This window comes from Pipistrellus kuhlii, unplaced genomic scaffold, assembly GCF_014108245.1.
Source record: "Pipistrellus kuhlii isolate mPipKuh1 unplaced genomic scaffold, mPipKuh1.p scaffold_m20_p_1, whole genome shotgun sequence".
Taxonomy (NCBI): domain Eukaryota; kingdom Metazoa; phylum Chordata; class Mammalia; order Chiroptera; family Vespertilionidae; genus Pipistrellus; species Pipistrellus kuhlii.
The window spans coordinates 145,666,418-145,693,931 of NW_023425404.1; the positions used below are offsets into that span (position 1 = coordinate 145,666,418).

The window sequence follows — 27,514 nt, forward strand, 5'->3', positions numbered from 1 at the left end:
CTCTAGCCGACGTCGCTCTACAGGGCACTGCTTCCCGAGGGCGGCCGGAGTGAAATTGCAGCCGTGGGGAGGCTCGTTCCTATCGGGATCTGTGATTGGTGGTCCGGGTGTCAGGCGCACCGCCTCTCCGGAGCGCGGATTGGCTGGAGCTGCGTCAGTCAAGGCGAACCGCCTCCCTCCCCCGCCCCCCTCTCCAGCTGGCCCTCAGCGGGCAACACATTCTCCAGAATTTTCAGCCGAAGAGCCAGTGGCTTGTCCTGCTCGTTCCAAAGCTCAGAGGCGTCGGAGAAGGCAGTTTTATTTACCCACCGGGAAAGCCCCTCCTCCCCCGACCTCGTTAGCTAAGTGCACATTTCCCTCCCCCCCCCCCCCCAAGGCACTTCACCATCACGAGGTAAGAGCTTGGAGCGTGCACTTGACTTATTTGTGAGCCTTTTATGTGTGTTTCGGGCTGGGTCCCCTCCCACCGCTCCGGGACCGCGGGCCGGACCGGAGCTAACGGGACGGCGTTCCCCAGGGAGGTGAGGAGACACACCGGCTCCGCTTCCCCGCTCCCCTCGGCCCGAGCCCCGCGGCTAGTGGCTGCGTTTTTCCCCTTTCGAGGTCGGCAGGGCCCACCCGGCTGCACCGCGGGCAGCGGCCGTTCCCGGTCGAGACCCCGGGCTCTTGCCTTGACTTTGACCGCCAGGGCGGTGGGCCGAGCCGGGGGAGAGAAGGGGGACGCGGAGGGGCTGGGAGGAGGGAGGCTAGCAGCCCGCACGCCTGTCGCTATACCGAGGCCCCGAGGGTGCTGCGGGGATCGGAGCCGCGCTGCTGGTGCAGCTGCGGCCGCGGAGCGTGAGGCGTGGGCGACGCCGGGCTGTGCAGGTGGGGAGGGTGGTGGGGCGGGTGTGGGGGCGGCGGGAGGTGCCGGGGGACACCCAGCACCTGCCTCGCTTTCTGCCCGGAGCCACAGCGGACTGTCACCTGTCACTGTCACGGCCAGCGGGCCGCGCTCCGGGTCCAGAACCGCGCGAGGGCGGGCTTCTCGGGGCCCCGGGATGGAGAAGGATGCGGACGGAGCTTTTGTGGGTGACGATGTGAAGACGTGGGCTTTGCTTTGCCAGGAGAGCGTGGTGATCTCAAGGCCTGGTGCTCGGCGATGTCTGTGTGAGCTGCCGCTCTCTGCAGGTTACAGATTTCCTAGGCGGCGATGAAGACCGAGGCGACGGTGGCAATAGCCAGGGAACTGGGGGTTTCTGCCGCTCCCCAGGCCTGGCTGGGGAAAGCTCTAGGCTGCAGAGATGCCACCCGGCCTGGGAGTGCTTTTTACCCTCCCTCCGTCCGTGCGGTGGGAAGAATGAGGTGAACCTGTGGTTTCAGAAGAAGCGGCTACTGAAATGACAGGCCATCATTGTCCTGAAAAAAACAACAGCAATGGCTTCGTTGTATTCTAGTGAAAGGACAGATGCACCTCTGGGATGAAGTATTTAGGGATATGAAAGCATTGGGTAGTGAGATCTTACGTATGATTTTTTTTTTTTTTTTTTTGGCAACGTTAAATCACTCATTGTTGACCACTAACACAGGCACTTCCCTTGGCCGGGCTCTTAGAGAAGAGGAAAGGAGAGGGAAGAGGAGCTAGGGATGCAGGATAGGATGTGAAGGAAAACCTCTCCAATGGAGTATAAAGGTGCAGGTCTGAAACAGTCTGTGAGTTGTAGCCACATTATCTAAAATGTTTTAAGCGGTATCAGTGGAATTAGAATAATGAGTACTTTTCACTGCTCCCCTGTTCTTTAATCACACATCTAAACACAGGCTCCCATCACACCTAAGGGGAATCATAGGAGTTTCTGTTGTTGTTTTTTTCCCTCGTGTAAACTAGCCAGTTTTCTTTTCCTTTCTCCTAGCCCGGGTACTGATGAAGAGAAAGTAGACTCCATGTTTTCTGAAATACATTCTGGAGGGGTCCATACCATTTGAATTTATTGGGATGCATTGTCTGTTTTTCAAAAGTTGACAAAAATATTTGGCTTAAAAATATTTAAATTACCTTGTGTTTCCATTATGGAAGTCACTGATATAAATATGTCTGAGGACCATCACTTTATAATGGGCACCTATGAATACTTAGAAGTATTTTTGCTGGAAGGATAGATCTATGCAGGTTTGAGTAGTACTAATTCTTAGACCTCCTGACTAATTTTGGCATGGACCTAAAAGGACAACATAAACTGCCCTTTTGACCTGCTTCCAGCAGTCAAGAGCTGTTTAACACAAAGCCAAGTGCACTCTCCTGCCAGAGAAAGTGCCTTCCCTCTCCAGAAATAAACTTGGACAGCTCTGAGGTGTTTAAGCCATTGAGGGTTTCTAACGTAGAATTGGCACAGCTATCTTGCAGCAGTACGTGTGGCTTTTCTTCACACCCCCTTTTGTTTTTAAATCAAGTACAGTATGTACTTCAGAAGTTTACTACAACCTAAATGTGTTTTTCGTCATGCCTGATGCTTTTCACATGAGATTTCCTGCTCTCAGGATGTGGGCTTTCACTAGCGATTTTATGTATTGTAGAATCTCTATGCCTCTTACTTTTTATGCCTTTGCTGAGAATCCCCTCCATCTACCTCCTCCCAGCCCCAGTCAGAAGTGCTAACCTAGAGGACAATGTTTTTCACAGTCTGAGTTCTGTGACAGATGATCAGATTAGCTAGTTAAAGCACTGAGGAAAAGGAAGATGAAATAGGCCTGGTCATGCAAATCAATTTGAAAATGATAAAAAAGGAAAGTACTTTCAGTTTATTTATTGACAATATGTAGAATATATAGAGTTATCTCTGTGTGCATGTGTGTGAATTTAAAAAAAATTCATGTGAGTAAAGTAAATGTGAGCTATACATTTTGGTTTTGATTGGGAAATAAAAAGAAATTTGGAAAACAGTTTGATCTAAGTGGAAGATGGATTTTTCCCTCCCTTTTGGTATATGACGACCAATGCAGTTTATGTTGCTTATATAAATAACATCTGTTATGTAGCTGGGTCTGATCAAGTTATTTACCTTTATTTCCTTGCTTAGCATAGTTTTTACATTTAACTTTTGCTAGTAGAATATGATGTGTATAATTATGCTTTCTTGTGCTCTTAGTCCGTGTAATGCTGCGACATTTTTGTGTCTTCAAATGGCTTTCAAGCAGAATTACTTCTGCCCGTTGAGCTTTTTGGATGACTTTTACTTTCAAAGATTGGATATACATGTTAAAATGGTTTATAGAAATAAGCTAGCCTTGATTTTCAATTGAAAGATTGGCATAAATGACTCCTGAATAACTTTTTTAGTTAGCAGAATAATATATACATACTGATTTATAATTGCTGAACTGACAATAAAAATATTTCTTAAGTGTTTGTCAGTTTGCTCTCCATTCTTTTCATTATAAAGAACACTAATTGTTTTTTTAAAGAAAGAAGCACTGCTTTTTTTTTTTTTTTTTTTTAATGTTCTTTTGTGTTTTTTACATCATAAGTTCTACTCTCTTGCCTGATAATTGGTACATAGACATTTTCTTGGGCAGCTGGCGAGCTGTTGGCTGATTCCTAGTTTGAAGCAATGGAGGAAACTTCTTGATGTTCAGAGTTAGTACAAAGTTGTTACTTAGCTTGGGAACACAGGTCCTCTTTGAATTGTTTTCTTGAGAATATGTGGGAGATTAGTATGACTTAGTTATTGCTTATGGGAAAGAGGATGGAACCACTTCTTAGAGTTTCCTGTTTGCATAATTGATGCTGACCTAGTTATGTAAACTAGCTATATATTTGCCTGACATTTCATCTATGCCAAATGCTTCTCTCTGACTGTTCTGCTTACTTTCTGAGATGCTTGTGAAGATAATAAATGAGGAAGGAGGCCAGTATGATGATTGATTTTAATACATGCGGGCATAAAGAAACAACCAAATTTGTTTTCCGTTTTTTGTTTTTGTTTTTGCTAATCCTCACCCGAGCATATTTTTTTCCCATTGATTTTTAGAGAGAGTAGAGAGAGAGGGAAAGAGATTGGTTGCCTCCCACAGGTGCCTCTGGGGTGGAGATCAAACCTGTAATCCAGGTATGTTTTTCTCTTGACAGGTAACCCAACCCAAGACCCTTTTGTGCATGAGTAAACACTCTAACCACCGAGCCCCAGCCAGGCCCCAACTTGCATTTTATTTCATTCTTTAATAATGCTTTCAGCCGAAACTGGTTTGGCTCAGTGGTAGAGCGTCGGTCTGCGGACTGAAAGGTCCCAGGTTCGATTCCGGTCAAGGGCATGTACATTGGTTGTGGGCATATCCCCGGTGGGGGGTGTGCAAGAGGCAACTGGTCAATGTTTCTCTCTCATCGACGTTTCTATCTCTCTATCTCTCTCCCTTCCTCTCTGTAAAAAATCAATAAAGTATATTAAAAAAATAATAATGCTTTCAATGGATATTTGTTCCCTGTTTTACTTTATTTATTTATTTATTTATTTATTTATTTATTTATTATATTTGGAAGATAGAGAAAGGGGGGACAAGAGTATCCCATAAAAACTGCAGAATGACTTTATTGAATATTGTTTGTAATTTTAGAATTGTTTGAAGTAGGTGCATGAGACTGCAAAATGGCCTAAGGCTGAATATAGCATACATGCTTTCAGACTGAAACCAAAAGAGTACTTTGCTAATATTTGGTGCACTCTTCAAAATGAATGAGCTTGCTCATCAATGCACTTAAAGTTTTTACTTTTTTCTAGATGTAATAAAGGTGCTTTGTGAATTATCTCTACCAATAAGTAGTACTTAGTTCTCTTACTTGCTAGTTTGACATTTCTCCACAAATCATCACATTTATTTGACAGTTATTGTAACTGAATAAAATATAACCTTCAATGAGAAGTGAAGGAATAAATGCCTCTTTTTTTTGCAATGGAATGTGTTACTTCTCTTAGATACTTGATAATCAGAGATGCTGTCTCCACCACCTCAAAACATTGTCATAAAAGAAGTGAATTTCAGTCTTTTATACATGACTAGAGGCCTAGTGCATGAAATTTATGCACGGGGGTGTATGTGTCCCTCAGCCCAGCCTGCACCCTCTCCAATCTGGGACCCCTCTCACAATCCAGGACTGCTGGCTCCCAACTATTCACCTGCCTGCCTTCCTGATTGCCCCTAACCATTTCTGCCTGCCAGCCTGATCACCCCCTAATCCCTCCCCTGCCAGCCTGATTGATACCTAACTGCTCCTCTGCCAGCCTGATTGTGCCTAACTGCCCTCCCCTGCAGGCCTGGTCACCCCCAACTGCCCTCCCTTGCAGGCTTGATTGCCCCCAACTGCCCTCCCCTGCTGGCCTGATTGCACCCAACTGCTCTCCCCTGCAGGCCTGGTTCCTCCCAACTGCCCTTCCCTGCTGGCCATCTTGTGGCAGCCATCTTGTTTCCTCATGGGGATAGCCATCTTGTACGTTGGAGTGACAGTCAATTTGCATATTGCTCTTTTATTAGATAGGATATCAGCTAAAAGGCCAAGAAGGGATGGCCTTCTAAGTTTTTTATTATAACACTAGAGGCCTGGTGCACTGACATTTGTACACTGAAGGGGGAGAGGGGTCCCTCAGTCTGACCTGTATGTACCCTTTAGGGAGCCCTTGGTGGATGTCCTACAGATGGCTTAGGCCCACTCCCTGTGTGGAGTGGGCCTTCAGTTGGACATCCTTAGGACTGCTGGGAGGTGGGAGAGGCTCCTGCCACCACTGCTGTGCTTGCCAGCCATCAGCCTGGCTTGTGGGTGAGCAGTGACACCAGGGGCAGCTCCTGTGTTGAGTGTCTGCCTCCTCTTAAACATAGCTACATTGATTTCCAAAAATCTCTAAACACCTTTTCTTATAAATTCACTCAACTGGGCTTGTTTTTATTGTGTATGTTTGTGCCTTTTGGGGAAATCTACTTTTTCAAATTCATTTTTTATTGTGAAATTATTCAAACATACAATTGAGAATAATATAACATCTGTATACCCTCCATTGCCACGATTAAATCTTAACTTCATGCTATCTTTTCAATTAATAAAATAACAGAACAAAGTACTATGGAGATGGATTTCTGCTTAGAACTTGTTTTGTATGGAAAACTGCCAGAAACAGCTCTTCCTGCGCAGTGGTTCTCAATCTTTCTAATGCCGCGACCCTTTAATACATTTTCTCATGTTGTGGTGGCCCCCAACCATAAAATTATTTTCATTGCTACTTCATAACTGTAATTTTGCTACTGGAATGAATCGTAATGTAAATATCTGTGTTTTCCGATGGTCTTGGGCAGCCCTGCTATTGGTTCTCAACCTGTGGTGTATAAATTCCCCCTGACCATACCCGGAGGAAGTTTTAGGATTAGCTTTGGGACAGAGTCCAGAAGTGGGGGTGCAGAATAAACATCTCAAAGAAATGTTGTCTCCTGCTGTCGTTGCAGGCATGAGTGTGGGTGGGCTCCTGGGGCTGTGTGAGGGGAGAGCCGCAACTCTTTTTTTTTTTTTTTTAATATATTTTATTGATTTTTTGCAGAGAGGAAGAGAGATAGAGAGTTAGAAACGTCGATGAGAGAGAAACATTGACCAGCTGCCTCCTGCACACCCCCCACCGGGGATGTGCCCGCAACCAATGTACATGCCCTTGACTGGAATTGAACCCAGGACCTTTCAGTCCACAGACCAACGCTCTACCACTGAGCCAAACCGGCTTCGGCAGCAACCCTTAATGTAAATGCACAGATCAGTTGCTCATAAATCAGGGTTGCTGGTCACAAATGTATGCGCCTCAATCCCGAGATGACACACCTTCCCTGGGGGTATCTACCACAAAGGGAAACATAAGAACTGGCTTTTCCTGTGCCTCCGGGAGTGTTTGCATGAACCAATGTACATATGTCAAGTTTAGTAAATGGAGAAATCTTGAAACATAACAAAGCTTAGATCCTAAGTGTGTCTTTGCTGAGACTGGGACACTCTTTGGGTACAGAACTATCATAAACATTCGATTAACCAGTTATTTTTCTTCTCTTATTTCTATCTCAAAGCTTGTAAGAAACTTTGTTAGTAATATTTGTCCCTTTTCTTCAGAACGATGGAGTTAATGATGGGGAGAACATTTATTTATCTCTGTATCCTATAATCCTGCTACTTAAAGTGTCGGCCTGCTGGACCAGGCAGGCATCCCCAGGGAGCTGGTTAGAAATGCAGAATCGTGGGCCCTCACACACCCAGACTGAGCCAGTGCATTTTAACTAGTTCCCAAGGTGATTGTAGGTCAAAGCTTGATTCTATATGATAAGTGCACATTGTTAAATTTTTATGGAAGTTAAGCTCTGAATGGGGAAAATAGTGGGTCATTTTTGGTCTGCTACTTTTAGAAGTTGGCTGTTAGGCGCCACATTCTTTAATGCCTTCATTTTTGGTAATCTCATAATATATCAGTTACATTCAAAATTGCTGATGGAGTCTCTCTCACTTTCTTTTCATTTAGTTGCATCATTTTTCTTGAAGACATTCCATTATTGTTCATTGACCTTCCCCTGACTACTGAGTCCTTTGGATTTGAGTTATGTCAACAGCTGCTTTAATGACTTTGGTGAGAAGTGGTGGGAGCCAGGTGAGAAGGAGAGTGCTGCTAAGCTCCCGCCTGCTGCAGGATGACCGGCGGGTGACACCCACCTGCCACAGCTCCACGTCAGAGCCCAGGTGTTCTCGGTTTGACTCAGATGGTAGTGGGCGTCCAGCTACCTGGGATAATTTTGGCATCTGGGATAACCGCATTGATGAGCCAATTCTGCTACCACCCAGCATTAAGTATGGCAAGCCAATACCCAAAATCAGCTTGGAAAAGGTGGGCTGTGCCTCACAGATTGGCAAACGGAAAGAGAATGAAGATAGATTTGACTTTGCCCAGCTGACCGATGAGGTCCTGTATTTTGCTGTTTATGATGGACACGGTGGGCCTGCAGCTGCTGATTTCTGTCACACCCACATGGAGAAATGCATCATGTACGTACAGTGACTTTTCACTCTTGAGTTTGCAGTTTGCCTTTATGTTTAAACTTTAACCTTTTGGCTAAGATGTTCAGTCTTTAAAAAAAAAAAAAAAAAAATATATATATATATATATATATATATATATATTGATTTTTTACAGAGAGTTAGAAACATCGACGAGAGAGAATCATCGATCAGCTGCCTCTTGCACACCCCCTACTGGGGAAGTGCCCGCAACCAAGGCACATGCCCTTGACCAAATCAAACCTGGGACCCTTCAGTCCGCAGGCCGATACTCTATCCATTGAGCCAAACCGGTTTCGGCAAGATGTTCAGTCTTAATGTAGTTATTTGAGTGGTTTTATAATTGTTTCATCAATAAGAACTAGCTTAAACATACCCTTTATTACTGATGACTATTACCATTTCAGAAATGTATGTTTCGACAACTTCCCTGGTGATAGCATTGACCACGTTAAATAACAAAAAATCAACAGAGCACATTTAAAATATCTAATTGGCTTTATTGAGCGATTCCTGAATCTAGCATCCCATCTAGCAAATAAAAAGGTGCTCCCAGGAAATGAAACCAAATGGAAGGCTTTGTAGGTAGAGGGGAAAAGGGATAAGGAAAGAGCAGACTACTTCTTCCTCTGACTAATGGAAAGAGCCTGTATGAAGGTTACCTCGTTTGTGCTAACCAGAAAATTCCAGACTGACCAGTTAAGATTATTATTTCTGGGAAAGGTTGGAACTGCAATTGACTTAGGTGTTAAGCCTTGTTTTGGTGATATGGGCTTAGCCACAAGTGACTCCATTTTGGGCCTATTGCTTCTTTTAACAGCCAGAACTCATGGTACATGAGTTGTGATTATTTCAAGTGAACTAACATATAAGAACCGATCAAAAGCATTTTACTACTACATGGCACTTAGTGCTTCAATAAGTAGTAATTATACTCTCAAGGGGCATGAATAGCTTTGAACACTTGTTGAAAATGGCTTTAGATAATTGGCATTAGTATGGGGAAATGCATTTAATGTGGGTGTTTTGGAGCCCTTTACATAGTTTATTTAATGCAATTAGTATAATGTATTTTTGAGGACCACACTATTGCTAGCATTAAAAGAGGGGGGGAAACATGTGACAGAGTTGTGGCTATGACTGTTTCTTGTCTTCCTGTGTTTACTGTTCATTAGTTGATTTAAGCATATTTTGCCTTATTCTGCAGAAGAACTCTGTGACTTAGTTTAATAAGAAAGAACTTGACCTTTCAGGGTAGTATGAGAGGTATGAGGCTTAGTATGAGATGTATGAGGCTGCTGCTGGTGTAACATGGTTACTATTTTACAGAAAACTTATTTTTGATACATAAAAAGAGTATACTCTAAAATAAGAAGCATAGAATAGTAAATCCATTAACAGTTGTTTATTATCATTATCAAGTATTATGTACTGCACATACTAGTAAGTAACTGCAGTAATGGTTAATCTGTTAATATGGGAGCTTGGACTTTTGTTTAAGTGTCCTTAGAGGCTTTATCACTATGCCTCTCTCCTAGAGACACTTTGATCGCCTCAGAGGCAAGCCATGGAGGTCCACTGTAGGCAGTGACTGCTAGCTAGAATGACCTGAAGGAGAGGAGACGAGGACGATTGTTGTAAATTGATGTTTTGGGCCTCTTTTTTCCCCTCTCCACGAAGGGATTTGCTTCCTAAGGAGAAGAACTTGGAAACCGTGTTGACCTTGGCTTTTCTAGAAATAGATAAAGCCTTTGGGAGGCATGCCCATCTGTCTGCTGATGGTAAGTAAAACAATCACATTCCTTACCGTTCTGGGGAATATCTGGATAAAATGGAAACAATTTAAGCTCTTCAGGGGTGGGGAATTTTAATGGAACTTTCCTCGTAAAAATTTTTATGTAGAAAATGATTTTATATAAAGAATCATTTTAAATGCTGTTTGGAATTTAAACTAATGATAGTACCTCAGTTTTAAATGAAATATGTATATTTGATAATTTTTTTGGAAATGGAAGCTTCCAAATGGTTCTGATATTGAATTTTAACTTTAAATTATTTTTAAAAACTTTTATCTGTTTTCATATTTTATGGACAAGATATCCATGCTATGAGAGGGACTATTTTTGTTTAGATGAATTTGATGAACAAATAATTGAAATACACTACACAGTAATCTCTTCTAATCAGGACAGTTATTAGTCAAGCAAGGAGAAAATAGCTAATTGGTTCTAGACAGGAAAAGACAATGACTAGCACATACTACTTTGTATAATTGGAATGAAGATATTATTCTCCTCCTCCTTAAAAAAAACTTGATCTTGCAGCTTTCCTGTTGTAGCTAGTGACATTTTGTTTTTGTGTTAAACACAAGGTGAATTTAAAATTTTGTGAGTTGCTTGTTCTTAAGTACTGAAAGTACGTAAATGTTTCGGATTTTGATTAAATTTATCAAAACCATTTCAGAAAACATAGTTAATGTTTTCTAGTTAGCCGGCTCCCATAGTTTTTGCTTATAAAGTTAATTTCAAAAACTTCTGCAACAACCATATAAATGTATGCATGTAGAATGAAAATGGATCATGCAATAATATTAATTTATGTTTGGTTCATCCTTTTGTTTAAAGTGCACCACAGAAATGTCATTTTCATAATTTTCTGTTGGAATGCCTGGAAATGGCAATTCCCCCCATTTCCAAGATAAGAAACTGAAACTGAAACTCAGGGAGAGACAAAGGGCAGTTGCTGGGGTTTTCCTGGCACCCACTGTGGCCTCTCTCCTGGGCATATTTATTGATGAGGACTAGAGCAAATGTCTCTAGGATGACTCATTAAGAGGATTTCCTGCTTTAAAAAAAAAAAAATTGATACCGGTATGAGCGGGAGAGAGAGAGAGAAACATTGATTTGTTGTTTCACTTATTTATGCATTCATTGGTTGCTTCTTTGGGGATCAAACTCTCAGTTTGGTGTATCTGGATGGATGATGCTCTAACCAACTGACCTTCCTGGCCAGGGCTTCCCCCCTCATTTTTGAGAAACTTTTCATTGTCATAAGCCTCAGAAAAGCATTAGAGTTCCTCTTTGTTCAGGGATTCATTCAGGCTAATTTTCCCCTTTATTCCTTTGGGCTTTTCTTCCTTCTAGTTGGTTCCTCATCTTATGAAAAATAGGGGTCAAGAGAAGGTAAATTTTAGGCATAAAACTATTCTTAATGGGTAAAATATATGAATGAACAGAGGACATTAAAACACTTTCTGATCACTTAATTTCTATAACTCTGAAAATTGGTATAAATGTTGTATGTTTATTTCCTAGTTAGTATATAACTAGATTGGCTATATCTAATACCACGATGTTTACCAGCTATGGTGCAGGTGGTGTGCCCTAGTTGTTCTATAAACAGGCAGAACTTACTGGGCAAAGTTTTCAGAAGAGAATGTTCAAGTTCAACATGGGAATGTGGACAGCAATCCAAAACATAAATCCTTCATGGGTGCAGCCAGCCCAGCCCTTTTGTAAATGACCTAATCAACAAAGAAAACAATAATAGATTCAGTGTTAAGTAAAAGACCCCAGTCATTTACTTTTTAAATATATTTTTATTGATTTCAGAGAGGAGGGAAGAAGAGAGAGATAGAAGTATTAATGATGAGAATCATTGATAGGTTGCCTCCTGCACACCCCCAGTTGGGGATCAAACCTGCAACTGGGGCATGTGCCCTGAATTGAACCCAGACTTCCTGGTTAATAAATCAATGCTCAACCATTGAGCTATGCCTGTCAGGCCCCAGTCATTTACTAAATAATAAATTATAACTAAAGGAAATTCAGAATTTAGGGAGAGAATTTACTTAACTTGCTGACCTTAAAAGAAACTTACTAATGATGCCTTTCTCATATTATTAGAGGTTGTTCAAAGAAATTAATTGTAAAAAATGCAATCCATTTCTAATAATGAAATTAAAATGTATGTATTTAATTTAGCTCCTCTGTCATATGCTTTGAGTTAATGATAAGAACTTTCAGCCTTAGCTGGTTAGTTCAGTTGGTTAAAGCATCTCCTAATATGCCAAGGTTGCAAGTTTGATTCCTGGGCAAGACATTTACAAAAATCAACAGATGAAAGCATAGATAAACGGAACGACAAATCCATGTTCCTCTCTCTTCATCTCTCTAAAATCAATTTTTAAAAATTTAATAATATTCTAAAATTTATTTTTTTATTTAATGTCTATTTGTTTGCAAGTGTAATGGAGCAAGTCAGAGTAATGCTTAGTCTATTATTAAAAGAAATAAGGTCTATTATGGTATTGTTTTTTTAAAATCTTATTTTGTATTTTTATAGATGGAATAGTCTGTATTTTTTAGTAAGTACTTTAAGAACAACTTTAAAATTCCTAATAAGATGCCAAGGCTTTAAAAAATGGCAAAAATTGCCAGTAGACATTTGGGGCCTATTTTATCAAATGTATTAAAGCTACTAAATATAGAACACTTTATGTTGTTTAACTTTTCAATTTTTTGGATTAAGAAAACCCTTAGGCCATTTCAAATTTCAAAGCTATTATTTAAATTAATTATTATTATTATTATTATTATTATTATTTAGTTTTAAGTAAGAACTAAAGCAGTGTCAGTATTATAAGAATTATAAGAGTGGGCAATATTATTTTTAAAAATATACACATTTTTGATTTCAGAAAGGAAGAGAGGGGGAGAAATAGATAGAAACACCAACAATGAGAGAGAATCATTGATTGGCTGCATCCTGCATACCCTCTATTGGGGATCGAGTCCGAAACCCAGGCATGTGTCCTGACCAGGCATGGAACTGTGACCTCCTGGTTCATAGGTCGATGCTCAACCACGCTGGCCGGGCGACATTATTCTTTTCGACATTAATATGGGTAGGACCAGTATTAGTTACGTAAAATTGTGAAGTAATTGCAGTTTGCCCTCTCCAGTTTCTTTCACCTTTTCTTTGAGCATCAGCCCCATTTTCTCCTTTAATGCTTCCTGTCAGTAGCTTGCAGTTAGGGACCATGCTGATTCCGGGTTGACTTTCCATTGTTCAGGACCCTGCATAGAATCTGGAAGGTACTTGATTGGATCTAACTGATCCCCACTGCCTACTCGCCCTCACCAAAGTCCTTATAATTTATTCCTTGATTATTCTATAGCTAATTTAACAAAATATTAGTATAATGCATATGTTTCAATGAGTTTTCACTCCTGATTGGATTTGAATTTTAAGTAGGGAAAACCTGAAAAAAGATTGGTTTACTCATAGGAATGAATTACTAATATTGGAATTTCAGGTATAAATGAGAGGAGTGCCCCTCAATCATACTACATTAGCTTTCTTAAGAGAAAGTGAAAATAGAGTAAAAATAAAACATTCTCATTAAGACTTTAATCCAGCCCTGGCTCAGTTGGTTGGAACATTGTACTGTGGACCAAAAGGTCTCAGGTTCAATTCCCAGTCAGGCACATACCTAAGTTGCCCATATGGGAGGCAACCAATTGATTTAAAAAAAAAAGAAAAAAAAAGACTATTCTCAAACTGTCACATCTGCATTAAGTACTAGTACTTCAAATGACCCCATTAGCACTTAAAATATTTACTATTTTAGTTTAAATGGGGGTAGTTTGAAAATAAAATCAGAATGCCACTTATGATGAAATGGCAAGACTCTAGCCCCTAATAAATTGTTTGCTATTTTTATTGATTTATTGACAAATTTTTAATTTACCCTTATTTGCACATAATTAATTTCATCATCATCTTTGAAAATTTTATGTTCCATTTACACTAGTCATGTATATTTTACTAATTAACCAGCAGGTACATTCAAATGATTCCATTAGTCTATTGCTTATGAAACTGACACTTAAACCAGATGGTAGAAAACTTAGATTGTAATTCTGTATATCCTATGAACTCCTCAGAGTGTTTCTAGATTGCTTAAGGTTTGAAAGCAAAACTTCTCAAGAGACAAATGGATAAAAACGGGAAGACTTGCTCTGACGTTCAGAGTTGGAGATGGTGACAGCATTGTGAGTCTCACCGGAAACTTCCATGCTCTTCATACTGTGACCTCTTTATGGAAGAATTTGCCTACAACACGGCCGCTGTTAGAAAGGCAATGCTTTAGAGTACCCTTCTTATGCTAGGGTAGCCAAAAGAGAAAAAATAGAGGGATGGCACTGAAGAGATACTCTTACTGTGCTGTTTGATTTTGGTGTTCATGAGTCACACATGTCCGGAACACCCATTTTAAATAAATATTGAAACTGTATTGGTCTATACATAGTGCTTAATTACCAGTTGCATAATTACCGGGGGGGGGGGGGGGGGGAGGGATGGGAGTCATGCCTTGAACAGTACAGCTTTTACTCTTTCTGTTGCCATTCAAAATCTTGATCATTTTTGTTTTGATATGTTGACCTGCAACACTGGGAGAAAGAGAGAGCTGCAGAGACACCACTTTATGAATTATATAAAGCTCAAGAGCTCCACTAGCCTTTATTTAAACCACATGTGTCAAACACAAGGCCCTCGGGCCAAATCCGTCCCGCCAGGCCTTGCAATGTGGCCCGCACCGCGCTGTCATCACTGCACTCCGCTGTGTTTCCATCACAATGACAGTTTATGACTGTTCAGTAAACCATTCGGCCCGTGATTTAGGCTGGATTTTAGATTTTGGCCCCTTCTCTGATTGAGTTCGACACCCCTAATTTAAACAATCATCCTACTGAAGAAAAAAAGGGCTTTTAGATACTAAACCCCTGCATTGAGCTCCATTAACAAAGAGATACGAATCTCTTTGTATCTGGTATAGGAGGTGCTTTGATCCCTCCTTGCTATGTATACATTTCAATCTCAGTAACTTGGTGGTATATTGTGGTTCACATCTTCTCCAACTATGTACTGTTTGTCAGATACAACAAATACTGTATTCAGTGCTAGACTTTGAATTTTCCTTTCTGATTTTGAGACGGTTCTGATATTGCTACCAAACGAACATGCAGTGCATTTTTTCCCAAGCCAATAAAGCTACTGCTTTCCTCTTCCAGGCTGGTGTGTGTTGTGTGAGAGCGTATGCAGATGTGTGTCTGCATCACCACTTGTGTGTTTTGGTACACGAGCCTTTGTAGATGGCTTTTCCTACCTTGGGAAGCCACAAAACGAAACAGGGTAACTCTGTGATGAGAAAATAGACTTGACTACAAAATACCATCAACACGTGCAAACTGAGTTTTGGAATCTTGGATTTGGCATCTCCTGGAATATTATGTAATCTGCAAGTGAAGCGTTCACCAACATAAAAACCCTTCCCCTTATTTTGCAGCTCTTTCTCTGCCCTCCCCTGTGTTGCAGGTTTGTAATGTCTGAGCACAATTCCTGGGTGAATTTCCTATTTGCCTCTGTGCGTGTTATTTGTGGCAGAGAACTGTGCCTGGGCAGCAGCTCTAGACCTGGAGCCCGTGGACACTATACGCTGGGCTTCAGTGGAAAGAGAGACCAGCTTAATTTTGTCCCAGGCGAAGGAGTCCAGCGGTTCCTAGCCTGGACTACTGGAAGGTTCCCACAGCCTCTTTGCCCCATTAGTTGAGATGACTTGCAGTAGGAAATGTCCAGTGAGTGTTAAGAACTTAATTGAAAGATGCCTTAGTTTTATAGTTTTGTTGTTAGGGCAAAAAGTGAGAATTTTTATTTCTATATTAAATGTTAAATAAAGTAAATGTTGATTTAATATTTATATTCTTAGATGCTTAGCAAACCCAAACCAGCAGTTAGTTTTGAAAACTTTCCCTTAAACCCTTGGATTTTGGAACTGTGAAGCTGGGTTGGTGAAAACATAAGCTCTTTGAAATTCCTAGGTAGCAGAGCCATGGATTATAATCCTGAACAGCTAAACTTGAAATTGTCCTTTATGAAACTTTAATTCTTTTGATGCAGCCAATTAAAAGGTACTTTTCAAAAAGCTGCCGCTGACAGTTTAAACAAAGGAGAGGTAACTAATCTCCCTGGACAGGTAGCATCTGAGTCAATAAAACACCTCTGCTGTTCCCTTGCCAGGCTCTTCCAATAATTTGAAAATAGTACAGCCATTAAACTCTCATGATTCTATTTTATAGTGTTTGGAAAACTCTAATTAACATTTGTAATAAAAATATCACTGATTTTATGTCATACAGTGACGAATACAATTTAGCATTGCCAAGATATTGTGGCTTTGACACAACAGTTCCAAAATCAACAGACACATGGCAAGATAGTAGAACTATAAATGCTATTTCTCAGTTAATTCAGCATGGATATAAAAGGTTAAAGTAGGCTTTATTCATCTTTCTCCATTTTACTTTATTGATTAAAGCAGGCATTAATAAACTGATTGGAATATATATCTTTCCAAAAGTGAATTATTGATGAAGTTTTTAAAATTATCTCTTTTTTTAAAAAAATATATTTTTATTGATATTTCACAGAGAGGAGGAAGGGAGAGAGATAGAGAGTTAGATATGTCAATGAGAGAAACATCGACCAGCTGCCTCTTGCATATTCCCTACCGGGAATGTGCCCGCAACCAATGTACATGCCCTTGACTGGAATTGAACTTGGGACCTTTCAGTCCGCAGACCAACGCTCTACCACTGAGCCAAACTGGTTTCGGCTAAAATTATCTCTTAAAAAAAAGTCAAGATTGAGCTTCAGTTAGTGAAATCAATATCACTTCATTTTTCCTAAATCTACCGTTGAAGTAAAAATCATCTTTGGATTATCACCTGAATATTTTATATAGGTGCTCTAAAGCAGCGTTTTTCAACCGCTGTTCCGCGGCACAGATGTTGCCTGGTGTGCCGTAGGTGCAGACAAGACAAGAATTTTATAATTTTTCACTATTTTGTTTACTTAATATTTCATAATAAAGTAATTATAAAATACTTTCTTTGTGTTTATTTGATTCCTATTCAAGAGAATTACTTTATATATAGTCAATATAGGCACAGAGTTAAATTTTTTAACATTTTCTAATGGTGGTGTGCCTCGTGATTTTTTTCATGAAACAAGTGTGCCTTTGCCCAAAAAAGGTTGAAAAACACTGCTCTAAAGAATTAACCACATTACAAAAGACAATACCTGCTTTAAATGTTTTTATTTTATTTCATTTCTTCCAGTTTGTTTTAGTTTTTAGCTCATAATGTTACCCTATTCTCTCTTTGGCAAGGCTCAATGCACCTTAATTCTCCCCCCCCCCCCCTCCCCAAGTGGTAATAAACAGAGCAGACACAGTTAGAAAAAGTCAAAGGAAGATGAAAAAAAAAATGCAGTTAGGATGGGATGGAGGAAATAGTGGTGACCTCAAGCCATGTAACATTTGATTTCGTTATTGGTCACAGAAAATTAACATTCTTGGAATGCTCTGGGCTCAGGGAATAACCACAGGAGGAGCCCTTGGCAGTGCTGTCCTGCATTTGGACAAAGATGGATTGTGTTCGATCTTTCTGGAGTGTTAACTGCACCCAGCTTATGGGAAACCAGAATGAATTTCATCCTTCCCCTCAATTTTCTCCTAATAAAATGATGGCCATAACTTTGTTTCATGGCTGGTACCACAAGGATAAACAGAAAAGGCCAGGTCTTCAACTATTTTAGATTTTTTTGGGGTAAACAATTGTAAAATTGAAATAGTTGTAGAAGGTAAGAATATAAAATATAGCTCTTGGAGAGCAAACGATATGCCCATGGCATATTTGCTTAGCCTGTTTACTATCGATAATATTATTTCCACAGGATAGGAGTAAGAAATGAAAGAGAAAACATCTGAGTCCATAGATTATAGAAAAGTCGGCTTGCCTGAATGGGCTCAGTAGACCTAAGCCATCCTAACTTTTTAGCCAATCTAATTAAATTGTAATGCTTTTAATTCTGATGCCTGATGTATACACAAAAGTGTCATAATGTTATTATAATAAACTATCTCAGCTCTACTTGTTCTAAATAGAGGCCATCTGGGGACAGTGATGCATTATTTCCCAATCAGGACAGCCACTTTTTCTGTTTGCATGGAGCCTTGTCACTGAATCCAATACTCCTTTCTCTGCATGCTCTTACTTACATAGTTCATTTGCTTTTCACTTGCCATAGCCCTAGTTAAATTACAGCGGTATATTTCAGAATTAGTCTAACATGCCTGTGTTTTATTTTGTAATGAAAATTTCGTATCGGATCATTTGACTGTCAATAACTTGCATTCTTCTTCATAATGTTTTCAGCAACCGTTATGACCTCTGGGACTACTGCAACAGTAGCCCTGTTGAGAGACGGTATTGAACTGGTTGTAGCCAGTGTTGGGGACAGCCGGGCTATTTTGTGTAGAAAAGGAAAATCCATCAAGCTGACCATTGACCATACTCCGGAAAGAAAAGATGAAAAAGAAAGGTACCACCTCCAACTGATGAGGATGCTTTTTATGTCTACTCCATAGATACCAAACCTGGCATTTAAACTGACTTCATGCTTAAATTTAACTGTGCCTTGTTTTCTGGTTTTAACCTTTTCTTGATCAGGATCAAGAAATGTGGCGGTTTTGTAGCGTGGAATAGTTTGGGCCAGCCTCATGTGAATGGCAGACTTGCGATGACGAGGAGTCTCGGAGACTTGGATCTTAAAAGCAGCGGTGTGATAGCAGAACCCGAAACAAAGAGGATTAAGGTAGGAAAGGACGTGCAAACACTTGCTACACACGCAAGGAATGAAAGCAGGTGTCTCCGGCTACAGGCTTTCTTGGAAACCTTAAGTGAAGCCAGTAACTTTTAAAAGGGAGTCGTTAATGGAAGGATAGAGAAACTTTTCAGAGAACACAAGACACCACCTTCCAAGCCCACTGTGTGATGGTGTGTTTGGTTTTGGTTCCACCCCGATGTGGGATTACCGCAGAATGTGGCTTCCCTGCTCTTCCCCACGGGCACCCGATTGCTCACTTAGCTTCACCGCCACCTGGGAGCTAACCTGTTTCCTTCCCACCACGCTAAAGAATCGCTTCATCTCAATTTCTGTGACATCCTGTGATACTAATTAATGTCCACATTACCCGACATGTCCCAACACTTCGCTCTCTGCAATCCCTTCACGTGCTAGTACCTGGCACAGTGTAGCAGAGGCTGCCAGTAATGGTAGCAAACGTTTGTTCATTAACAGAACCGTTTCATGCATTATAGGTAGCCCATTTATACTGATTTTCTCTGAAATACTTACATCGTGTTTGCTACGTGTCAGGCTCTGTTCAAAATAGCTACTGCCGCCCCATTTTATAGAGAAAAGGGATCGAGAGCATATGGAGCCCAGCTTACCTCTGCTTGCTCAGCAGAAAAATAGAGGCAGGTTTCAAACTCAAACTGGAAGCCTGGCTCCAGAGAAGGTGCTTTCCACCATTACAGCTTGCGGCTCCTGGCACCCTGCCAGCTGGCTGCTTCCTTTGTGGTGTTACTAAGGAAATGTTAGGTTTGTCCTTGGTGGTTGAAGCTAAATGTTGCTACTTTTGCCCTAAATACAAGCCTTCCATTTTCACTCTGTTTGCCTACAAGCTGTAAACACGGATGACCACTCAGCAAACAAATCTAATCATGATCACTCCAAGGCCAAGTGTAGTTTATAATCCTATGAATTTGGTTTTATTGCAGCTACATCATGCCCATGACAGCTTCTTGGTCCTTACTACGGATGGAATTAATTTTATAGTGAACAGTCAAGAAATTTGTGACTTTGTCAATCAGTGCCATGATCCCACTGAAGCGGCCCATGCAGTGACTGAACAGGTGATACAGCTGAGCTTCTGCTACAAAAGTCCCCTGGGGAAGGTGGGTGGGGAGGGAGAGAAGGACAACCCCAGGTACAGGTTTTGGTACAGCCTGGAGGGGCCACCACAGATTGATTTCTTTGAATCTTATGTTTCAGCTCCAGTGTACAATGAATTTTACACTCGACTCGGTAATATTTCCAGTTTAAAACATTTTTACGCCCTAGCCCTTTGGGCGTAAAAATGTTTTAAACTGGAAATATTACAGATCAAGTGTAAAATTGACTAGAGGAAGAAAGAGAAGGGCCCTGGGTTGGATTCCAGTCAAGGGCATGTGCTTGGGTTGTGGGCTCAATCCTCAGTAGGGAGTATGCAGGAGGCAGCTGATCAATGATTCCCTTCTCATCATTGATGTTTCTCTTTCTTCCTCTCTCTTCCTCTCTGAGATCAATAAAAATATATTTAAAGAAACACAAACACAACAAATAACATTTTTTACAAGTCTCCCAAATAGTTAAGTAAAATTAATTTGCCAAGAAAATGTGCTATGTTTATTTTTTGGCTTTGTACACATCTTGAAATAATAGTAACAGCACATAGTAAATTATAATATTAAATACTAATATTGCTTACTATGTATCAGATACTCTTCTGTTGATATGGTGTTTGACTCATTAATTATCACCATGATTTTCTAAGGTTGGAACTAGCATTATCTCTTTCTCATGAATGAAGGAAACTGAGGCACGCAGGTTAAATTGATTTAGTCAAGACCACAAAACCATTAAGCCGCAGAATATTTGTTGTCGGTTGGGCTTCAAACTATAGACGAAGCAATTTGTATAGACTAAGCAATTTGGACTGCCAGTTTCCCAAGTCTAATCCCTTGACCATTAAATTAGACTCTCCAAATAATTACCCAATACAGAAACACTATAGCAGGTCAACTTCTGGCTTCTGAGGATGGATGTGAAAAAAAAGTACAAAAAAATGTGTGGATGTGTTGTATGCCACTGTGTTGGTCAGAGCTAAAATTTAGAAGCTGGATAATACCAGTAGAGAAAACAAAAAATTTTCACGTGTTGTGTAATATTCTTTTTGGGTAACTTTTTAAGTTAGAGCCATTACCGATCATTAGAGGCACAGTTTAATTCAACAGCTATTTTGGCATTTCCTGATTTTTTACATTTTCAATTCTGGAGTCAAATTTGGTCCAAACTTTTGTTTAGAGTTTAAAGTGAAAGCAAGTTCATGAATGAAGTGATGGGACATAGAGAGCAGCATGGCCCACATTTTAAGTATTAGTATTTGTAATTAAGACAGTAAAGACATTACTAAAAAAAAAGCATTATTTGCTCAAAAATAAATGGGTAAGCAGAAATTATTCACTTGGTTATTATGTGTGCTCATTCGATTAAGAAAATGGGCCCAGTTTCATTGATGATCACTTCTTTCCTAATTTTGAACTTCCTCTCTTGATATAATGTGTTCTAATTTATGAGGACAATGCTATTTACAATGACTGCACAGCATTCCACTATATTTGTGTACCACAAGCCCTTTAACAATTCCCCTAATCAGCAAATTTAGTTTATATTCACTTTCCTCCATTGTATGAGGGACACTATAATAAACTTCTTATATCTATTTGTGCATATCTATTTTCTTCAGGTATTGTATTCTTAGGTTAGTCTTAATAAGAAAAATTGCTAGGTAAAGAATGCACAATATTCTAAAGCTTTTAATCTTTACCAATTGCCCTTCAGAGATATTTCAATTTACACTTTTCTAGTATGTTTTATGGCTTGTATTTCTCATCTGTGTACAGCTTGCTTTTTCCATTATCTTATACTAGAGGCCGGATGCACAGAATTTGTGCAAGAGTAGGCCTTCCTTCCCCTGGCTGCCAGCACCTGCTTCCCTCCGGCACCTGGGACCCGGGCTTCCCTCGCAGTCCGGTCTAATTAGCAAATTATACTTTTATTATTATATATGCTTGCCTTTTTTATGATTATTGTAAGAACTTGCTATATATTAATTATTGTAGTACTTTGATAGTGCATTTTTTCCTGTCTTTCAATTTGTTTGTAAAACTTTTTTACTTTCTGAAGCTTTTTCATCAGATATTTTGATCAACCCTTTCCTTCACAGTTTCAGCCTGAGGCTGTGAGGTCTTTTGAAATACATTTGCTTCAATCCCAAGTATCTCTTAACCATACTGACTATCTCATTTGCCATTTGAATTAGTTCCTGAAATTGATTTATAGTTCTCCTACTCTATGAAATTTAGTTTATGCCACTTTTTCATTTTGTAGGGAGCATAAACTTTCTTGTAGTTATAACTTTATACATGTCCACTTCCTTAGGTTATTATTTCTTTAGGCTAAATTCCTGGAAAAAGAATTGCTAGGTAAGGACTAACACCTTGTGAATCTATACCTTGTATTAGTTCCTGTGCTAAATACTTGACAGATATTTTCTTCTTCAGTAGCTGCATATCTTATACCTTAGTCCATTGGTGTTTCTGTTGCCAAAATCGCTGCAGTGGAATATAGTCAATATGGTTGTTTTGGGTCATTTGTTATTCTATGTGCAATCTAATAAACTGGGCATTGACACCCCGTGAAAGAATCACAGACACTGACATAATCGGGTTAGTAACTGTGTGACTTGCCAGAGGAAGGAGGATACTTTTTTGTACAGACTCTGATTTCCAGTGTTTTTCTCTTCCTTCCTGCCAAACCCCGCAGGCAATGCTGTTTGGTGCCGAAGACAACAGTACTATCATTGTGGTGCCGTTTGGTGCTTGGGGGAAATACAAGAACTCCGAAATCAACTTCTCCTTCAGCCGAGGCTTTGCCTCCAGTGGGCGATGGGCCTGAGTGCTGGCTGGGACCTCAAGTTTCTGTGCAACAGTTTTTCACTAAGTAAATAAAGAAGCTGATTAGATAAAACCGTCAACTGTACCAGAGTAAACCTGTGACTCCTAGATCAGTACACAAGCTTGTGTAAACTTAGTAACCATTTACCTAACCGTCAACCATGTCAGGAACAGCCGTCATATTTATGTTCAACTGTACACACTTGGTATAAATATGTGTAATTCAGTTACTGTGGGTCTCTAAGCTGAGTGAGCTCATGAAAAGTGGTTTGATATACTTGTTGAGTGTTACATTTCTAATTTTAAAAACTCTTAGGCAGCTATGAGTTTCTTTTGATCACTTTTGTTTAATCATTTGAACAGGTTCTTGTCTTCAAATTCTTTAATAGTAGTCAATATTTTTCACAATTCCTCAATGTATTGTCAGCAAATGTATTAATTTTTAATAACTTTACCAACGAATTAGTGTGAAAACTGAGTTCTCTGTTACTATATTTTGTATTCTGGACCACTTAACTGGTCCATGTAACAATGCGAAAGAAATTAATTCAAATAATGTGACATGCTAAATTATATACACATTAATATTTCTAAACAGTGCACTTATATTTTTCAACTGTCTCAAGGTTACCCTTCTCCCCCAATTCATTCCTATTTTGTAGCTAAGAATATTATAGAGATATGACTATTCTTTCATATCAGAACAGAATGAACAGGCTGAGTCCTCTGGTCAAAGCTATTTGAAGTTAAATACCAATGGTATCAAGTATCTTGTATAAAGTTTTCATTTGTTGTCTCTAACTCTTTTTGTATATAGTATGTTTATGTCACTTTTTGTATAGACTAAGCAATTTGGATAATTTGTCAGTAATAATACCATATTGACTGATACTGCTATATACGTGTGTGTGTGCGTGCATGCGCGCACGTGTATGTATGTACATAGCTTTTTGCTTATTTCTAAGATTCATAAGAAAGGATAAATCTAAAACATTAAAGCATTCTATATTTCAGCTTGCTATGTAATACCTATATATATAAAAACCTAAGCGTCTGTTACAACTGAATGACTGGAACGACCGGAATGACCAGTCGACTAGTTGCTGTGATGCCCACTGACCACCAGGGGGCAGACACTCAACACAGGAGATGCCCCCTGGTGGTCAATGCGCTCTCACAGCCAAGCTTCTATGGTCCATTACCCCATCTGGCTGGCCAATCTCCTGTGGTCCTTTCCCCCCCCTTCCCCCCCCCCCCCCCCCCCCCCGCCAGCCAGCCCCCTGATAGGCTCTGATTTGGGGGCCAGTTGGCCACCTTCCCAGGTTCCCTCCCCCTGGATGGCCAGCCCCCTGATAGGCCTTGATTGCTGGCCTACCTGTGCATGAATTTGTGCATTGGACCTCAAGTAGGAGTATAAAACTATACTTCCTTATATTTACATGTAAGTTTGCTGTTAAAATGTGACTCTCTAAATGTGTGTTTGGAATTATATCTGCAGTTTATTTCTGTAGACAATGTAAATTTGTTATATGTGTGAGTGTATATACATATGTATATTTTGCAGTGACATAAAATTTAAAGGGAACAATCCTGTGTAGCTCTTTCAACAGCTTTAAATTATTGATGTTTATATCTAGGGACTCTTGACAAACTGAAGGCAGTTTTAATAGTGGAGAATCAATGGTTATTAGCATGTGAGGTGACTTTAAAAATGGCTCTAGGAGATATTTCATGGTAGGTGATTATGTGGAAAACCAGAGAAGAACCAGTATGTTGAAGCTATGTTGTTACATGGTAATTTGCCTATAAAATAGGATGTAGGAAAATACTGGGTGTTAAGAATGACATGGAGTTTTGCTGTAGAAACAAAAGAAAAACCAAAAAGATAAATTTGGTGTAGTATATATCTTCAACTCTCAGTTTTGGGGGTTGACCTTTATTCTTTCTTTAAGTTTTATCTGAAGGCTTAGTAGAAGGAAGAAGACCTAGCATATATTGTTCACATTCTCTCACCTCTTTTGGAAATGGAAGAAAATGAATCTTGAGTTTTCTAGCTTATGTTAAAATTTTGTATACAAAAAAACATAAATAGTAAAGAAGTATCTCATTTTTTTTTCCAAAGGAAGTTTGGTGAAAGAAAGGAAAATATCACAGAAAAGGGTATAGTCTCCTATTTGTTGTCTGAGAAGTGAGGACTCCAAGGTAGATGAGGGAGCTGGAAAACTTCCTTGTTCTTTTTGAATCAGATCCGTGGAACATAAATATGCAACCTACATTTCAGAATATGGAGCATTTCCAAACTAATAAGGAAATAAAAACTCTAAAGCACAAAATGATAGTTAGAGATGTAAGTTTCATTTTTGTTTTGAATTCTTCACATTACCATTTTCCTTTTCCTTTAAAAACTGAAGGTGGGAGTGACATGAGTCACCAGTGCATTGAGGTGGGTTCCAGGTTTGACAAAGGGAAATTTGTAGGGTTGGTCAGGCTCTGCTGTGCTTCACCTCAAAAGCTTTTAAAACTCCAGGATGGTTAACTTGGACTAAGGCATGAAATATACTTGTGTTTGTTTTTCAAGCCACAGTGTTGAAGGACAATTTGCAGATTATTATAATTCATAAAAGATAAGCATACATGGATGGTCTACTATTGGGAATTATGCAAATGGAAGTAAATAAAAGGATTTTTATAGTGTTTTTGTTGTTATAATTAAATTTGCCATGTGGCTATTACCACGTGGGTTTAGGTATGGTGTAAATTATATTAATGTAATTAAGCTTAAATAATTTGTATTTAAGTTTGCCTTTCTTTTATATGTAGTATATAAATCATCTTTCTAAAATGTGTTGCCAAACTTTATTTGCCAACATTTATTTGGCAAAATTATCTTGAAATTGTGATTTTTCACAAATTAAGTACCTTACACATTCAAAACTAAATGCTGTATTTCTTTGCATCAGCTGTTTGTTTGTTACAGATCTTTCTGTTTAAGTACTTCGAAGTCAGATGCTATTTTTTTTTCCTGAAAAAAAAATAGTTTTGGAGGGATCAGTTTTGAATCTCTATACTCTATGATATGAACTTATACTTGAGTTCCAACCTTAAAAAAATTACTTACTTTGAAGAATTACTAGCACATAATCCAAATAGAAATTATTTTTTCAAAGAGAAATTTGATTTATCTTTTTTTTTTTTTTTTTTTTTTTTTTTTTTTAGAATCTTGGCAGGGAATGAGTATGCTAAGTGTTAAATATCAGCCAGGACATTCAGTTTCCTTTCAAAGAATGGACAAATATTTCATCTCATGGTCATATGACAGTAAGAAAATGCTTCAAGGCAGGGTGGGGGAAGGGATGGTAAAGTTTAGCACCAAACAATTCAACATGTATTTTCCTTTAGCACTTCAATTGTTCACATGCCCATGTCTGAAAAGTGACGTACATTTTTGTTGGGTTACAGTTTATTGTTAGATTCACTTATCTGGATGATTTAAGCAGAAATAAAAGGCTGGATTGTGATGATCTGCCTGATGCGTTTGGCATCTGGAAGAACAGCTGGCTCTCTGGCAACTCCCATTGGTTGTTAGATGGTTGAAACGGTTCATTGATGGTCATATCGAGTGTTCTGGGCTGTGAGGTCATGGAGTTATCCCACCTCCAAGAATGACTCATCTGCCACTGGCTTCCAGTACATAATATAGCAGCTTGGTATGTCCAAAATTAATGTGATTTCTCCCGAATTGCTCTTGTACACATTTGTTTTATGATTTACCAAAGTGCTACTTGGGTGTATATCCTTTTCTATAGTGAGCTGATGTAATTGTTGCTTTGACCATTGTTTTAAATGTATCTATTAAGTAACTGAACAGACTGAAACCACATATCGCAGTGCAAGACACCATTTTAATAAAATACATGCATTAAACACTTTAAAATTCAACTGTGTTTATTTGGCATCCAGACTTACCAACATTTATTATGTGACCCTATGAACACTAATAGAGTCAATGAATGCAAATTTCTTTTAGTGGCCAAATTCTGGCTGTTTGAAATTTTAATGTGAAGAATCTTTGAAAAAAAAATCTATTCAAATCTCTTTTATTTAAAACAAAACTTGTCTTTTTCATTTTCTTCTTCCAAAATATTTGTTGGTATATCAGAGGAAAATGGTCATGATGATTTCTGCCTTATTTTGCTGTGGTATATTTCACTGCAGCATCTCCATGTATTAAACATTTGAAACATCCCTGGCTGGTGTGGCTCAGTTAGTTGGGCATCATCCTGTGCACCAGGGGGTTGCTGGTTTGATTTCTGGTCAAGGGCCATGCCTGAGTTTTAGGCTTGATCACCGGTTGGGGATATGCAGGAGGCAGCTGATGGATCAATCTTGTACCCTCACACCAAACTTTTTCTCTCCCTCTCTGAATATCAATAAACTGTTCTTTAAAAAAAAAAAAAAAAATGTTAAAAATTGGAAACAGGTGTTTGTCAGTGATACTGCATAACGTCGCATTATGCTTTTACCATAAGCCATTTTTAATGTCCTGTGACTGAATAAAATGTAGTGATTGTAGTGCCTGTGTACAGGGTCTCTTCTAGAATATGTCCCTGGAAGGTAACTTGGCAAACTCCATGGCAGCAGCAACTGTGTTTTGTTCAGACTCCATACTTACCTCTTTATCTGGTTAGCAATGAGGAGAAAATGCTTGCTGAGTCATTAATCATTAATGCTTGTTGAAAGAGCAGGTTAATGCATCGAATTATTCTTTTCATTAACTTCTTAGTGGAGA

General features: G+C 39.4%; 1 protein-coding gene across 3 annotated transcripts; it reads left to right on the forward strand.

Moving 5' to 3' along the window:
* Nucleotides 1-211: 211 nt before the first annotated feature.
* Nucleotides 212-26,651, forward strand: PPM1K (protein phosphatase, Mg2+/Mn2+ dependent 1K). Of its 3 annotated transcripts, none has more exons than XM_036456352.2 (7): nt 212-394; nt 7,512-8,029; nt 9,722-9,822; nt 18,322-18,487; nt 18,616-18,760; nt 19,729-19,863; nt 22,595-26,651. In XM_036456352.2, the coding sequence occupies exons 2-7, from the start codon at nt 7,590-7,592 to the stop codon at nt 22,724-22,726; spliced, it is 1,119 nt and encodes a 372-aa protein (XP_036312245.1). In that variant the 5' UTR covers nt 212-394; nt 7,512-7,589; the 3' UTR covers nt 22,727-26,651. The 3 variants fall into 3 exon arrangements, with proteins under 3 accessions (XP_036312245.1, XP_036312402.1, XP_036312322.1); XM_036456509.2 differs by lacking the exon at nt 212-394 and adding an exon at nt 501-521; XM_036456429.2 differs by lacking the exon at nt 212-394 and adding an exon at nt 4,863-5,002.
* Nucleotides 26,652-27,514: the final 863 nt, after the last annotated feature.